The 17028-nt window shown below is 52.0% G+C and overlaps 1 protein-coding gene across 4 annotated transcripts; it reads right to left on the bottom strand.

The window, feature by feature from the left end:
- Window positions 1–390: 390 nt before the first annotated feature.
- TSNAXIP1 (translin associated factor X interacting protein 1) lies at window positions 391–16672 on the bottom strand. 4 transcript variants are annotated; one of them, XM_029049744.2, is made up of 15 exons: window positions 16592–16672; window positions 15675–15781; window positions 12611–12740; window positions 11524–11617; window positions 10116–10312; window positions 9388–9523; window positions 8008–8177; window positions 6985–7144; window positions 6749–6879; window positions 3902–4033; window positions 2609–2758; window positions 2074–2183; window positions 1515–1638; window positions 1039–1145; window positions 391–626 (listed from the first exon to the last, which is right to left on the bottom strand). In XM_029049744.2, the coding sequence occupies exons 2-15, from the start codon at window positions 15719–15721 to the stop codon at window positions 413–415; spliced, it is 1902 nt and encodes a 633-aa protein (XP_028905577.1). In that variant the 5' UTR covers window positions 15722–15781; window positions 16592–16672; the 3' UTR covers window positions 391–412. The 4 variants fall into 4 exon arrangements, with proteins under 4 accessions (XP_028905577.1, XP_028905578.1, XP_039766034.1 ...); XM_029049745.2 differs by lacking the exon at window positions 11524–11617; XM_039910100.1 differs by lacking the exon at window positions 16592–16672 and having other exon boundaries at window positions 15355–15764.
- Window positions 16673–17028: the final 356 nt, after the last annotated feature.

Genomic DNA, 17028 nt, shown 5'->3' with positions numbered 1-17028 from the left:
CTGGTCTCAGCCCAAGTACCACCGTGGACCTGCACCTCTGGCCCAGTTGTGGGGTAGAGAAAGGTGCTGAAGGCCTTCGCCTCGTTTACTGGGAAGGACTCAGGGTACCAGCTCTCAGGAGGCTATCGGCTCCATGGGCTTGCAGGCACAGAGACCAAGCTGTTACTCTTACCCCCACAAAATTTGGGGCTGGACTCCCAGCCTCACGCACCCCAGAGCTCCAAACGGGGCTCACATGCTTCTGGGGTGGGCCGGAAAGAGCTACGTGAGGACGGAAACAATTCCAAATCAGAACTTTCTGACCCGTTGGCTCTTCAGAGAGTCTCCTCCGGTCCTCCAGAGCCCACTTGCGACCCCTTTCCTGTGTTCAAAATGAGAAAGTGGCACTTGTAGCATTGAGGTCATGCATGGTTTAATCGATAGCCCCAGGATTCTGGGGCCCGAACCGGTGGACGATCCCAGCCTGCAGACGCTTCAGCAAGGTCTCCACTGGCTGGAAGCCTTCTAGCTCCAGTTCAGCCGGAGTGCACTGGAAGGCCTGGCTCAGGTAGTTGTTAAGGGTCTTCGTATCCATACAGGGGTCAATGGCGATAAAGGCTGCCCGCAGCTGCACGGCGTTCACATTCCTGTGCCAGCCAGGAAAGGAGAAACCGTTGGCCCAGTTCAGGGGCCCACAGCTCTCTCAGACCCTGCAGTGAACACATGGACCTGGAGTCTAGCCCAGGGAGCAGGGAAGGTCCCTGCAGCGAGACTCAGAGGTAAGCTGGCACTCAGGACTCTCTCTCTTTCCCCTCCCTCGCCCTCCTTCCTCCCTGTAGGCGCCAGGCGGGGGTGGGGGTGGGGGCAAGCCTTGGTGCAGAGAGTGAACCCTATGCAGATGGTGAGGGACAGAAAGGGAGAAATGTCTGACCGCAATCCTGCTTTTCTGAGGAGCAGGAAGACAGGGGAAATCAAGGGGGCCTGGGCAGAACCCGAGGATCGAATCTCAAGATGGGCCACGACGCTTAGGCAGAAGCCCAGAGGCTTAGCAATGCTCACGGGCCAGGTTCCAACACTTGACGCAACTCCTGAAGGTAGGTCAGCTTCTCATTCAGGTACTGAATCCGCAGCTTGTGAATGAAGGGCTCCGCGTTGCCCTCTTCATCCTGACAGAGGCCAGAGGCTGATCAGAGCTCTTCCCCAGCTCCCTAGCGACAGTCAATCGGGGGAAAGGGGCTGGCGCCAGGGCTCGGATTGCCCCTCAATCCTTTGGGACGGCCAGGATGGAGCTGAGTACATGGGAGCTCAGGGCAGGAAGCTTCCCCAGACCCCAAGTCCTACGTTCCCAGGAGGGTCTAAGCTAGCAGGAACCCAATGTGCCACTGAATTCAAAGCCCTCGGTATCATTTTCCTCTTTCCCCAGAACACCTGGGGCAAGCCTCTCCAGGGACTGCAGCTCCAGCCCCTTCTCTGCAGTTGCTCTGCTGGAGGGGCCAGTGCCCCTAAGAACAGCCTAAATAAAGCCGGGAGCCCACCTCTCTGAACAGCACTCGGTACTGCACTGGATTAGAGCTGTCATCCAAGGGGCAATCAGTAGTCTGCATCAGCTCCATGATCTGGTCCTTCTTCTTGAGGGGGAAGGTCCTCTTGAGGATGGTGCTACAGAAGGAGAAGGGAGGGTCGGTTCTCTTGGCAACGGAAGGGTTGGAGGTCTCATTCCCCAGCTCTCACAGAGTTGCTATCTTGGACCCTTGGCTTGAGCCTCTCTGCTTGATCAGCTGCCCTTTTACTTCCAACCTGATCATCCAGCTCCTCCTCCCTCGCCATGCTGCATCTGCCCAAGAAGCTGTAGTTAGTGGTCAGTATGATCTCAGTGCTTAGAAGAGAAGCCTGAGCCAGGGCTCCTCTCCGGGTCACCCACTGGGGCCACTGGGTCCCTCAAACCTCTCTTCACCTCCCTGGCCCCCACCCCAAGTCCCTTCCCATCCTGATGAGTATTGGGGTGGGGCAGCAACTCTCCAGAGGAAATGCTGCTGTTCACCTGCCTGGCTGGTTACTGAGGATGGAGCTCTTAGCTCGCCCCTGCATCTTTACCTGAATTGCTCTATACTGAAGAGCCCTCCATTATGGATATCTTTCTTGGCCAATTCATTCAGCAACTCGGCTACGATCTGGTTCTGGCCGAGGAATGTGCTCTCATCCACCTAGGGAGAGAAAGCCTGCCTGTGGCTCTGGAGAGAGAGAGCGAGAGAGAAAGAGAGAAGAGGAAGAGAGGAGAGATAGGAGAGAGAACAGGAGAGAAAGAGAAGAGAGAAAGAAGAGAAGTGAGAGAGGAGAAAAAGGAGAGAAGAGAGGAGACAGGAGAGAGAGAGAGGGGTGAAAGAGGAGAGAGGAGAGAGAGAACTGAGAGGCTGCTGCTCTTCGGGCCTGGCAGGCAAAGGCTGGAGCCTCTACCCCAAAGCAGAGTGGGGGAGATGGTGGCCCAGAGGAGCCATCAAGAATCGAAGGGAAAGTAGACTAGGAGGAGAGATGCCAGGCTCGAGCAGATAGAGATTCCCATCGATTTCTGTTCCCTATGCCAGGACACAACTTTCCTGGGGAAGAGGGTAGGGAATGGGTTCTTGATCACCTTTCTGGTCAGGATGTCGTAGAACTGTCTCATGACCTCATTGCAGCGGAAAATCCTAATGGTCTCGTAGATACTGTAGGTCCATTCCATGGCTGAAGTTTCCTCGTAGTGCTCTTTTATGTATCTGAGGAAATACTCTGGCAGATTCTCCTGCAAGGAAAAGCGCAATAGCAGAATTTCCAGGTGGCCTGTGGATCTTTGAGTTTGGACGTGCTCACCGTTCCTCCTCACCCACTGACACAGGCTACGTGGGGATGACTAGTTTGACTTGTACTTCCCCACACAGAACACTGCACAGTGGTTCCCCATCAGCCAGGTGGAAATCACTGCAAGAAGTGACTGATGTTTGGATCTCCGCTTTAGCGTACTTCCTTTAGCCCGATCATCTGTGCTACCGCAGCCTGGTATCGGTGGATGCTCTGGGCTGAGGCAGCGCCTTGCGGGAGCCCTTCCTGGGGTGGCAAGAGTGGAAGGAGGCTCAGGGGAGTTGGGGGAGGTTCGCAAGAATGGGGCGAGGCCCCCCCCACCCCAACCCCCAATCATGGAATCCCAGGGAGGGGGGCAGGGCACAGGCAAGGTTGAGGTGGGCTAGCTTTGCCTAGCTGACAGGAAAGCCGGTGGAATACATACCCTCCATACCTTCGGAGGCTCCTAGAGGAGCGAAATTTGATCCTCTGATGGGTAATTCAGAGCAAGCACTTAATGAACCATAAATACTGTTTGTTGGCTGCCCAGGGAGAGTGTTAGGAGAGGCTATTCCTGGATCCAAGAGTCTAATACAATTCAAGGTGACATGTACACTCCTCAGCCCCCCTCCCCGCTTCCTTAGGCAGTGCGGGGGGGAGGGGGTTGGGTGGGGAGTGTGTGGAACAGGGAGAGCTCTCCCTTGCCCCCCACCAATGGAACCCTGACAAAATCTCCCATACACCACTTCCCCAAAGTAGCCAGTCTCTTCCTTGGTCTCATAGCCCCTCCGGAGTCTGTCAGGGCCACCCTGTGGCCTGCTCAGTCTTCTGTGAGGAGGCCGTTGCTCTTTTTCCAGGCCTTCCAATAGTTTCTCACCCCAGTCCTTAAGGCAGGGGCCAGACAAGCTTACATTTCAGTTCAGGTATACTCTAGCCTCTCAGGACCCCCAGCTGCTGGGTGTTGTGGAGATGAGGAAACTCCTGAGTGCTTATGAGAGGAAAGGGACTGTCTGGAGGAATGTCCAGCTATTTTGGGGCCACTGCCCTTCACCGGGGGGAGAAAGAGTAGCATTTCTAGGCAGGGAGGACCACAGAGGAGAAGCCAGACCTGACACTCTTCTTCTTCTCCTCGTGTTTTCCAGATATCCTTGATGATGTCCACCACTTCCTTTTTGCTCAGGTTCTTGTTTTTGACGGCGCTGTCATGCCGCAGGTACACAGGCACTTCATCACTCTGACCCTGCAGAGAGACAGGTCAGTGCTGACTTCTCATCCTGATGAGCTTCAGCTGGTTGCAGGGCCCCTGGGGTCAAGGTGGGCCAGGCCCCTGATTGGTCCTGGTCCAGGACAGTGGACTTCCTTGCAGGCGGGAGAGCGCCCGGCTTTACTCAGCCTGCCCGCCATCTGTCATCATCACCTGCTCCGCTGTGCTCGGTTCCTCAGGTGAACATGGAGTAAGACAGCAGCCAGTAGGGTAGCCACTGATGGTCCTGGTGAATACCGGACCAGGAGAGGCACGCGATGCCCCCTGTGTTACTCCGGTCACAGGGCGTAGCGTGACAGACATCTCACGTGCCGTGTCCCAGCGACTCTGCAGGGGGCTCCCCCAACCCCGCCCGACTGGGTCCAGGGCCTTATGTTCCCCTCCCAGGGCTGTATACACGCTGGTGAGAAGCAGCATGGCCTAGTAGATAGAGAACAGGCCTGGGAGTCAGAGCTCATGGGTTCTAATCCCGGCTCTGCTACCTGTCTGTCCTGTGACCTTGGGCAAGTCACTTTACTTCTCTGGGTCTCAGTTCCTCATTTTACCTCAGTTTACCTCATCTGTAAAATGGTGATTAAGACTGTGAGGTCCACGAGGGACAAGGGACTGTGTCCAACCCGATCTGCTTGCATCCACCCCATTGCTTAGTACAGTGCCTGGCACATAGTAAGTGCTTAACAAATACCAGAATTATTATCATCATTATTATTATTATTATTAGTGCCATGTCAAAGCAGCGGGACTTGGCAGCAGGAGCCACAGCTGAGGGAGGCTCGATGCCAAAAATACTGAACGTGATGATGCTGGTATTGTTAACCGCTTACTATGTGCAGAGCACCGTTCCAAGCGCTGGGGTAGATACAGGGCAATCAGGTTGTCCCACGTGAGGCTCACAGTTAATCCCCATTTTACAGATGAGGCAACTGAGGCACCGAAAAGTGAAGTGACTTGCCCACAGTCACACAGCTGACAAGTGGTTAGAAGAAAGCTTTGGGGATAAGCCTAACGCTATGAAATTCACAAAGCTTGCTAATTGGTGGGAATTAAAGCATCCGGTTCCATACTGGTACCGGACAGGCCGGCTGGAAACTGGACTGTCCGGGATAAAACCAGACAGATGGCTAACCTAGCAGCTAACAAGGCTGTCAATTTGGGCCTGGGAGACTTTGGATGAAGACAAAACCTTAACTCCCAGATGTATTGGTCACTGACAGAACAGACCACTACTAAGGGGGATCCCCCCAGGATCTCAAACCTGGGACTCTTCTTTTTACCATCTCCCTCTCATCTTACCTTACCCATCTCCCCCTACAACCCAACCCACACACTTTGCTCCTCTAATGCCAACCTATTCACTGTATCCCGATCTTGTCTCTCTCACTGCCGACTCCCTGCCTACATTCTCCCTCGGGCCTGGGACTCCCCTCCCCCTTCATATCCGACGGTCTCCTGCTCTTCCCACCTTCAAAACCCTCCTAAAATCGCATCTCCTCCAAGAGTTTTCCCCCCGACTAAACCCTCATGTCCCCTGCCCGCCCTCCCCTCTGCATCACCTATGCACTCACACCTGTGCCCTTTAAGCACTTTGATATTCACCCCATCCCACCCCCACAGCACTTTTGTACATACCTTTACTCTCTGCCATTTCCCCAGTCTGTAATTTATTTTTAGGTCTATCTCCCCCACTACTCTGTAAGCTCCTAGTGGGTAGGGAGGGGCCACATCTACCAACTCTACTGTTCTCTCCCAAGCATTTAGTATACGCTGCACACAGTAAGTGCTTAATAAATACTATTGACTGATTGATTCTGAGGGAAGCAGGGAAGAGTGCCAGGGAGTGAGCTCTTGGTTGTGGTGAGGGGCATGTGAATCAGGGGTGCCTATGCATGAGAGCAAACCAGGGGCAGAGGTGGAAGAAAAAAAATAAAAAGAAGCAGACACCCACACCAGAGCTGGGGGGGGGGGTCAAAATGCAAGCACCCACAAGGCTAAGGGAACACAGGGAAAGTGGTCGGTCTAGACAGGAACCCTACTGCTGCTTGACAGGGCCAGGTAAGGACACCAGCACGTCCAATTCTCACGAAGACTAAGGCTGGAACAAAAACCCATGGACTGGAGCCCTAGCCACAGCTGCGGCTTCTGCTTAGCCCCCTTTTTATTGTGAGGCAGAAGATAGGCTCTGCCCTCCCTGGAAGCTGTCCAGGTGAAGTTCCAATTCCACGGGGGCAATCATCTATTTTTTGTAATGGTAGTTGTTTAGTGCTTACACTAAGCACGGGGGTAGATCCAAGCTAATCAAGTTGGACACAGTCCCTGTCCCATATGGTGCTCGCAGTCTTAACCCCCACTTTACAGATGAGGGAACCGGGGCCCAGAGAAGTAAAGTGACTTGCCCAAGCTCACACAGCAGACAAGTAGAGCCAGGATTAGAACCCGTGTCCCTCCGACTCCTGGGTCTGTGCTCCACTTACCAGCATGATGCTTCTCATGTCAGGTTACGCTTTCCTGGCAACCAGGTGTCTCTGGCTTTCCCCGACAGGAGAAGCTTGGGAGCATGTGCTTGGCCAGGAGTCAAACAGGCTCCGGAAAGGGGCTCCGGCTTCTCACCTTAATGGGTGAGCGGCCACTGGCGCAAGCAAAAAAAGCTGGTGTTCTGCGTCCCCCGCCTCCGCAAGTGGAGTAACCTCATACCAGTCCTGGGAAGACCTCCTGGTCTCTCAGCCATCTCTCTCCAATCTCCTCCAGCAGCACATCCACCAGCTGGTCACTGTTCTTTCCCCGGATCAGTGTCTGCCATCGGTCCATCCCTCCAGCCACCACCTCTGGGAAGGGAGAAGAAATGAGAGGAGAGGTCTGGGCAGGACAGAGGGAGCAACCCTACCTCCCACCCTAATCCCATTCCCCTCCGGCCCAGCTCTGCTACTTACCGGGGCACTTGGACCAGTTGGGCCGGGGAGTATGACTACGGCGGAGCTCCTGCACCTCCAGGATAAGCTGATCTCGCTCCTTCACAGTATCTCTGTGCTGCTGGTGCAATGTGTTGTAATCCTTTCGCAGGCCCTCCGAGAAATGTTTCAGCATCTCCATCTGGAAGGCCCCGCCCCCGCACCCCAGTCAGTCCAATGTGGGTGCTTTGTGCCATTTAAAACAGAAATTCCCCTGTCAGAGAGGGGGTGGCAGGGAGTGGAGTCAACGTTCAGCATACCTAGGGTCCCCTAGAGAGCAGCTGGCTCCCTCGGGGTCCGACACCCGGCTCGGAAGGAAAGCTCGCATCACCTTGCCCCCTCCTACCTCACCTCCCGTCTCTCTTTCTACTGCCCACCCCATACACTCCGTACACTCCGCTCCTCTGTTGCTCACCTCCTCACGGTCCCCCGTTCACGCCTATCCCGCCGTCAACCTCGGCCCACGTCCTACCGCTCTCCTGGAATGCCCTCCCTCCTCACCTCTGCCACACTAACTCCTTTCCCCTTTTCAAAGCCCTCCTGAGAGCTCACCTCCTCCAGGAGGCCTTCCCAGACTGAGCGCCCCCTTCCCTCTGCTCCCCCCGCCACCCTCCGCTCTTCCCCCTTCCCCTCCCCTCAGCACTGTGCTCATTTGTATGTATTATTTATTACCCTATTTATTTTGTTAATGAGGTGTTTATCTCTTCGATTCTATTTATCTTGATGATGTTTTGTTTTCTTCTGTTTTGCTCTGCTGTCTGTCTCCCCCATTTAGACTGTGAGCCCATCATTGGGCAGGGATGGTCTCTATCTGTTGCCGAATTGTCCATTCCAAGCGCTTAGTACAGTGCTCTGCACACAGTAAGGGCTCAATAAATACTAATGAATGAATAAATGAACGTGTCTGGAAGGAATCATCCCAGGGTTGCTTGATCTGTTCCCTCCCCTCAACCCCCATGGCCTGCTGTGGCTCAGAGGTCCTGTATCTGTGGGGACAGCCATCACCTCTTCCAGTAGTACATTATGATTTTTCTCCAGCTGTTCGAAGATCTTCCTGGGGACAACATCGCCAAAATTTGCCCTCAATAAGGTCATCTCCATCTGGGCTTGGGTGAGGTCCCGACGAGCCATCTTTAAGGCCATTTTCAACTTCACTTGGTCTTCCTTCCAAATCTCTTAAAAAAAAAAAATTGTAATGGCATTAGAGTCCACAGACATAACACTTCTCCACAGATTTATACCAACTGGAGCGGGGAGCTGAGGAGATGGCCACCTAGGCCTGGAATCTCTACTCTTCCGGCTACTGGCCAATATGCTCTGGGCAGTTGGATGGGGGCGCAGGGGAGAAGCCTGTCGCTACTGAGGTAAATGGGGAGAAACCCCATAGTGGGCAAGGCTGGAAGGGACTAAGAGGTTGAGGAAACACACACCTTCCATGAAAAGAACCTGAGTGGGTTGCTTCTGGGGAAGGGACTCCTGGTTTTCCCAACAGTTTTCTGGAAAGTACTCCTGGGTCCCCAAGGCAGAGTGAGAAACACCCTGGCATCAGTCAGAGGGATTTCTGGAGTGCTCACTTTGTGCAGAGCACTGTACTAAGCACTGGGGAAAGTACAAGAAAAATAACGTGGCCTAGCAGAGAGAGCGCGGGCCTGGGAGTCAGAAGGATCTGGGTTCTAATCCCGGCTCCATCACGTGCCTGTGTGACCTCGGACAAATCACTTCCCTTCCCTGTGCCTCAGTTACCTCATCTGTAAAATGGGGATTCAGATTGTGAGCCCCATATGGGAGAGAGACCTTGTCCGATCCGATTTGCTTGTAAACACCCCAGTGCTTACAACAGAGCCCGGCACAGAGTAATCACTTAATAATAATGGTACTTGTTAAGTGCTTACTATGTGCAAAGCACTGTTCTAAGCACTGGGGTTTATACAAGGTAATCAGGTTGTCCCACATGGGGCTCAGTCTTAATCCCCATTTTACAGATGAGGTAACTGAGGCCCAGAGAAGTGACGTGACTTGCCTAAAGTCACACAGCTGACAAGTGGCGGAGCCAGGATTAGAACCCACAACCTCTGACTCCCAAGCCTGGGCTCTTTCCACTAAGCTACGCTGCTTCTCTTAATAAACACCCAAATCCTTATTACTATTATTACAATATGATAGAGTTGGCAGATGCGATCCCCGCCCTCAAGGAGCTTATAGAGAGCAAGGAGAGCCTCCAAATGGCCAGCCAGTTTCCAACTTCCATAACTCTGGGGGCCACAGCCAAGGGGGCTTCACCGGGCACTGTCTCAAAATCTGCCTCTTCTGCTACTCTGACTCACGACTGTGTGAGAGAAGCTACTTCAAGGGAGATGCTCTGGAATGGAAATCAGACTGTCATACCTGTAGGATGGAGGAGGGACAGCTCATCCTGTTGATATCGCAGCTCATTAAGATCTGCAAGGAGGACCTTTCGGGCATCACTCTCATTACGATATTGGACGTACTCCTCTGTCAGACTCTTCCGCAGCCTGGCCACCTGCCGGAGAGATGGGGCCACGGTCTCTTAAAAGGAGGGCTTCGCCTGGTCTGGGGCCAGGGGCCGCTGCCCTCTACCCGCTTTCAACAGGAGATTGGAGAGGAGCAGCCCACCCATCCTTGGGGCGAACCCCAGATCACCGTGCCTTTTATTACCCCCAGCCACCTATGGGCAGCTGGAAGGGGAAGCAGCGGAAACATGGAATTCTTGGGGATTCCGGTTAGGTTTCGAATAAGAAATTTGGGGGGGGGGGGAGTGCAAGAAAATAGAAAAGGGAAGCTACTTGAAGGGGAAGTCTAGCTGTCTCCAACACTGAAACCACAACATTAATTCAAGGGGATAAGTAGCTCAGGCCCCTGAACGGCAGAGGGGGGCCGGAGTGGGAACCTCAGCAAGAATTCCTCTTTGATGCTGTCCAATTCCCGACTGTGGATTCTTTCTCAGTACTTATTTAGTTCAGTTCTCTGCACACACTAAGCGCTTAACAGATACGACTACTGCCTGCTACTACTACTCCTACTAATCTCCAACTGGGTGGTACCCAGGCGTCACATTCCCTTGGGTCAGAGGAAGCGGAATCCACTCCACTCACCTGAGCCTCCAGAGAGATCACCTCTTCATTCTTTTTTCTAATAACCTTCATCAAATTTAATTTATCTTCATTCAGCTTCTTGACTTCATGTTTCTCTTCACACCGGATGGCAAGGATCTTCTGTATGTACTCTTCACGGAGAGTGATCAGTTTCAATTTCAGCGGCTCGAGGGTCCGAATCTTCTCCTGTAGACTGACTGTGTGGAAGTGGAGAGCTGAGGCTTAGTGTTTCTCTCTGCAAACCCTCACTACCCACTTCCATGATGTGTGCTGATTGAGCCCCCCCCCCCCGCAATGGACAGGGACTGTGACTAATTCTTCCCAACTGTGTATTCTTTCCCAGTGCTCAGTACGGTGCTCTGCACACAGTAAGTGCTTACTAAATGCCAGTAGTACTCCGAACAAGTTTGTGTGGGTAAAAGTGGTCTGAGCTGTTGGGAGAAAGGCTTTACGCGGACAACAAGTGCTAAGAGTGAGGATGCTAGCAATCGACCAATCGATCATTGGTATTTACTGAGTGCTTGCTGTGTGTACAGCACTGTACCAAGCATTTGGGAGAGTGTAATAAAACTCAAGTAGGAGACCTGGTCCCTGCCCACAAGGAGTTTACAGTCTTAGAGGGTCAACCTAGGGGTGAGAATGTCAAACTGGGTGCCAAGGCCCTCTAGAATTTTCTTTCCAGTACTGACATTGGGTTACCCTACGCCTTGGTCCCCATCCTCCCTAGAGGGTCTGGGGGAACTGCTTCCAAGACACCTGTGCTCTATAGGAGTGGCTGGCAGCCTCGGGCCCCCGACTGCTGTGGGGTGGATAGGTGCAAAGCGGTTGAGCGGGTTTCAGCAACTGTGAGGTGGCTGCCATTGAAAAGCAGACTATCATCATCAATGGTATTTATACATTCCAAGCACTTAGTACAGTGCTCTGCACAGAGTAAGCACTCAATAAATACGACTGAAGGAATGAAAATGCTAAGTGCAGAGCACTTGGAGAGCACTAACCAATAGAGTTGGCAGACATGCTTTCTGCCCACAACGAGTTTACACTCTAGAGGGACTATGCTCTCTTTGGTGCAGTCGCCATAGGGGGCGTCGAATGCTTTCCTCAACTGACCAATCAATGGCATTTACTGAGCCCTTACCATGTGCAGAGCACTGTACTAAGCGCTTGGAGAGTTTGATACAACCGAGTGTGTAGACATGATCCCTGGCCACAGAAAGCTTATAGTCTAGAGGGGGAGACAGACAGTAAAATCAATTACGGATAGGGGAAATCGTAGTGTAGGGTGACATATTTTAAGTGCTGTGGGGCCGAGGGTGGGGTGAAGATCAACTGTTTAAGGAGTACAGATATGAGTGCCGAGGTGAGGCAGAGGGTGGGACCGGTAAGAGAAATGAGAACTCAGTCTTACCCAACTTGAATTCGTATGCATTCTTTATGGACGCTAGCAAGGGCTTGTAGATTTTGAAGTCCTCTATAAAGTATTCAAAGACTTCCCTGAAAGGCTAATAGGAAAGGGGGAGGGAGGGAGGGGAGAGAGCGAGAAAGAGAGAGAGAATTATAGAAGAAAAGTCAAATGCACCATTTGCCTTCGATTCTAACTCTCCCTCTCTAAGGGACAGATCATCAGCTTGGCCAGAAGCAGTTAAATTTAGAGAGGGAGATAAATGATTCCTTTGTCGCTTCTACTCCACTGTGATCGAAAATTAAGGTTAAAGTTGAGTGGCTGAGTTCACAAATACAATCAAAATTGCTATTACAGATGCTGCCGATACTCCCACTGTATTTACTTGCAAAAGTACTGCCTTTGCCTAACAGCCTCAGTTCTGCTGCCCGGTGCCACTGCGATAGATGCCACAACTCCTAATTCCTCAAGTATTATCTATAGGTCAGAGTGGATAATCCACCCAGCCAATCCAGAGCAAATGGAAAATCATTTGGGAATGGTAGAAATGAGAAGATTGTAGTCCGAGGACAAAGAAAGTCCTGCTAGATCTTCCATGGGACAAAGAGGTCCCCCAAATGTGAAAGGAAAAAGGGGAATCATGGTCAGCAGTTTATAATGGGCTGACAGGCGAGTGATTATGACAAAGCTTTCTCTCTTTTTTTATATATGGGATTTGTTAAGCACTTACTACGCAGCAGGTACTATACTAAGCACTGGGGTAGTGGGGTCCCAGTTCCATGTGGTGCTCGCAGTCTTAATCTCCATTTTATAGATGAGGGAACTGAGGCCCAGAGAAGTGAAGTGACTGCCCAAGGTCATGGAGCAGGCACGTGGCGGAGCCAGGATAAGAACCCAGGTCCTTGTGATTCCCAGGCCTGTGCTCTATCCACTAGGCCATAATGCTTCTCACCACATGAATTTGATCTGCCAGGTACATCTCCTCCATTCCCCAGATTTGGGCAGCCCCACAAGTTGGGCTGGTCACCCAGTACCAACTTTTAACAAATTCCTTGAGACCAGTTCCAAAGCTTTTCCCACTCCCCTTCCAGACCTGGAACCTGAGGTCCGGATTCTTCTCTTTCATCAGGTCCAGGAACATCAGCTGTCTCCTCAAGTAGTCTTCCAGTTGCTTCAGGTACTGTGGTCTGGAAGAGGTCAGCAAAGAGTGATGATGATAAATTCTGTGGAAAGAACAAGAAAAGAAAAGAATAAGTTCTGGCTTGAAGGTCAAAGAGTCCCCTGTAACAACTCAGCTCCCAAGTTTGAGTTTCCTTGGCTCCCTTCATGCAGATGAGAGAGGGAAGATATTAGGGCTTGAAGATGGGCAGCAGTCATTCACTTATTCAATTGTATTTACTGAGCACTTACTGTGTGCAGAGCTCTGTACTAAGCACTTGGGAAAGTACAACAATAAACAGTCACATTCCCTGCCCACAAAGAGCTTACACTCTAAATGTGGGGGAGACATACATCAGTATAAATGTACCTAAGTGCTGTTGGATTGGGAGGCAGGGGAAGAGCAAAGGGAGCAAGTCACGGCCATGCAGAAGGGAGTGGGAGATGAGGAATAGTGGGGCTGAGTCTAGTAATGTTAACTTTTGATTTTGAGTGTGGGGGTAAACTGGGGGTGGGGCATGGCAGAGGTAGGGTTTTGAGGGGTTGAGGGAATAATAATAACGATGATAATATTTGCTAAGGGATTACTGTGTACCAAACGCTGTAATGAATCCTGGGGAAGATACTAGAAAATCAGGTTGGATACAGTCCCTGATCCTCATGGGGCTCAAAGTAATAATAATAATAATGTAATTTGTTAAGCACTTACTATGTGCAGAGCACTGTACTAAGCACTGGGGTAGGTACAGGGTAATCAGGTTGTCCCACGTGAGGCTCACAGTCTTAATCCCCATTTTCCAGATGAGGTCACTGAGGCACAGAGAAGTGAAGTGACTTGCCCACAGCCACACAGCTGACAAGTGGCAGAGCCGGGATTCAAACCCATGACCTCAGACTACCAAGCCCGGGCTCTTTCCACTGAACCACGCTGCTTCTCAATAATGTTGGTATTTGTTAAGCGCTTACTATGTGCAGAGCACTGTTCTCAGCGCTGGGGTAGATACAAGGGAATCAGGTTGTCCCACATGAGGCTCACAGTCAATCTCCATTTTACAGATGACATAACTGAGGCCCAGAGAAGTGAAGTGACTTGCCCAAAGTCACAGAGCTGACAAGTGACAGAGTCGGGATTCGAACCCATGACCTCTGACTCCCAAGCCCGGGCTCTTTCCACTGAGCCATGCTGCTTCTCGAAGGAAAACTGATATGTGATCTCCATTTTACAGATAAGGAAACTGAGGCAGAGAGAAGTTAATAATAATAATAATAATAATGTTGGTATTTGTTAAGCGCTTACTATGTGCCGAGCACTGTTCTAAGCGCTGGGGTAGACATAGGGGAATTAGGTTGTCCCACGTGGGGCTCACAGTCTTAATCCCCATTTTACAGATGAGGGAACTGAGGCACAGAGAAGTTAAGTGACTTGCCCACAGTCACACAGCCGACAAGTGGCAGAGCTGGGATTCGAACTCATGAGCCCTGACTCCAAAGCCCAGGCTCTTTCCACTGAGCCACGCTGCTTCTCTGAGTGACTTGCCCAAGGTCAAGAGGGGGAAAAGAAGGGAGGGGGAGGGGGACAAGGGAGGAAAAGGGGGGAAGGGAAGAAGGGGAAAGGAAAAGAGGGGGAGGAAAGGAGAATGGGAGGAGGGGAGGAGAAAAGGGGGATGAAGAGAGTGGAGGGGGGAGGAGAAAGGAAATAGGAGGAGGATGAGGAAGAAAAAAAGGAGAGGAGGAAAGGATAAAAAAGGGGAAGGGTGACGAAGGAAGAAGGCAGTTGACACGGCCTTTTACTTCTTTTGTATCCTCCCAAGTGCCAGGTACGATACTCTGTACGGAGTAGGCATTCGATGAATGAAGCTACCCTCCCTGCTGCACTATTGACGCTTTGTCCACCTGCCAGTGTCTCCCCACGCCCCTTCCTCCTCCACTGCCTCCATGGCTGTTTAGCTCATTCTCCCCAGGTTGCGGAACTGGGCCTGAGGCTATTCTTGTCCCTTCCCCGCCCCCCCACCCGGCTCCGGGAGAATGAGCCATCTGGGGGTCGTTGTGCCCCTTCTCTGCCTAGGTGCTTCCCGACTGCTACCAGCTGCTATTATCAGTAAGCAGGGGCAGCAGCAGCAGCAGCAGCAGCAGCGCGGATGAGCCAGGTGAGCCAGAGACCCTGGGCAGGGAAGGTGTGCAGCGGCTTCAGATCTGTCCCCAGTGGGCGCTGGTGCCGGAGCTAAAGGACCCCACAGATCCCGGGGGCGGGAAGAGCCATTTTTGTGCAGACGGAGGGTGCACCGTGCTCTGCCATCTCAGCTCCACAACTGGCCCCTTTCCAGTTCCAAGAGGTGGGCTGGGTGAGCTGCCTTGAAGCATCGCGCCCCCAAGGCAAAGTTAATGGTGCTGCCCCTGTGGTGACCAGCTCATGGGGACGATTGCCTCCCAACCTATGTTGGGGAGTTGGCACCTATGTCTTTTTGGTACCACCCCACCCCACCCCACTTCTCAAGGCCAGGCTCCTTTGGCCTAAATCAGGTGATTACGTCAGCAGAATATTTGTGGAAAGGCCATTTAGATGATGAACCGAGAACATCTCTGTCTCCCCAGCTAGACCGCAAGATCCTTGAGGGCAGAGATGGGGGTCTACTTATTCTACTGTTCTCTCCCAAGCGCTCAGTATAGTGCTCTACTCACGGTGAGCACTCAAGACGCGCCACTGACGGGTTGACGTAATGACTGATGATCTGAGTTGAAGCCAGACAACCACACAACTCCGAGATACGGCAGTGCCTGTGCTCTCTCTGTTGTCCAATGGAAAAAAATGAATGCTGCTGTGCCGTATCGATGTATGTGGTGCACGTTTACTCTCACCGCTGTGGTGTTTGTTAAGCGCTTACTACATGCCAGGTGCTGTACTAAGCCCTGGGGTGGGCACAGGTAAATCGGGTTGGACATAGTCTCCGTCCCACAGTCTCGTCACTTGGTTTCCTGGAACGGTCTCGGCTTATCCTGACCTTCTGTAAAATCCACCGGCACAAGGCCTGAGGTTCCTTAAGACCATTAGGGTACTTCTGTAGGCGGGCCATGACGAAAGGTGTCCGGCAACTGAATGTTGAAGTTGCTGAAAGGAAAACAATGGTAAGGGCACTTATTATGGAAAGCTGTTTTTCCTTCCCCCCTGAGTTTTCCCTAACTGGTTCACACATTTCAGAGCAAGTCGTCTCTGCCCAACATCAGTGGTTCTTATTTTTGATTTTCTAGTGGTTTTATGTGCTTAGACAATTGGAGATAGGTCAGTTTTTTATTTTTTTGCTTAATAAATATTACTACTACCCTTATCCCTGTACCTCGATCTCGTCTGTCTCGCCGCCGACCTCTTGCCCACGTCCTACCTCCGGTCTGGAATGCCCTCCCTCCTCATATCTGACAATTACTCTCGCACCCTTCAAAGCCTTATTGAAAGTACACCTCCTCCTAGAGGCCTTCCCTGGCTAAACTCTCCTCTCCTCTCCTCCCACACCCTTCTGTGTCACCCTGACTTGCTTCCTTTATTTATTCCTCCTCCCAGCTCCACAGCACTTCCATACATATCTACATATCTGTAATTTATTTATTTATATTAAGGTCTGTCTCCCCCCGCTAGACTGTAAGCTCCTTGGGGGCAGGGAATGTGTCTGGTTATTGTGGTATTGTACTCTCCCGAATGCTCAGTACAGGGCCCTGCCCACGGTAAGCGCTCAATAAATGCGATTGACCGATGACGACCACTATCGCTCCCGCTACTGGAGCCTTGGCAGGCAGCACCTCTGTCCAGGTGGCTCTGCTTCGTACCGATGAGCGAAGGTTCTCGGGTCCCGGGCAGTTTGACAGGGTGCTGAGAACCTGGGCCTGAAAGCCACCAGGGCCATCCTGACCAAAAACATCCACTTACCGGAATCTTCGATGCCGGGGCCTTCTGGCGCTCTGTTTTTTTCTTCAAGTTCAGGGGATTGGAAGGGTCTAGAAGAGTGTCCAAAGGTTGGAAACAGTCTCTGTTCACAAGAAGGAAAAGGGATGCTTGACTAAACGAGCAGACACCTCCAAGCTGCCGAGGTAGGGAAGCGCGGAATGAGTGTACTGGCTTCCAACAACTGCCTCGTTACCAGCTCAGTGGCAAATCCTGCCCTAAAAAATGGGGGAATGTGGGTCTGGGCCCCACCCCTTCCCCCACCCTTGAGTCCCAGCAGAGAAGCTCTCCATCCTGGCCAGTCCAAGGCATTAGGGAAGGAGAGATGCGTCTACTTCAGGTTGGACACGGTACCTGTCCCGCACAGGGCTTACCGTCTTCAACCCCATTTTACAGATGAGGTAACTGAGGCACAGAGAAGT

This window comes from Ornithorhynchus anatinus, chromosome X1 (assembly GCF_004115215.2).
Source record: "Ornithorhynchus anatinus isolate Pmale09 chromosome X1, mOrnAna1.pri.v4, whole genome shotgun sequence".
Lineage (NCBI taxonomy): Eukaryota > Metazoa > Chordata > Mammalia > Monotremata > Ornithorhynchidae > Ornithorhynchus > Ornithorhynchus anatinus.
This window is presented reverse-complemented; position numbering and strand designations above follow the sequence as displayed.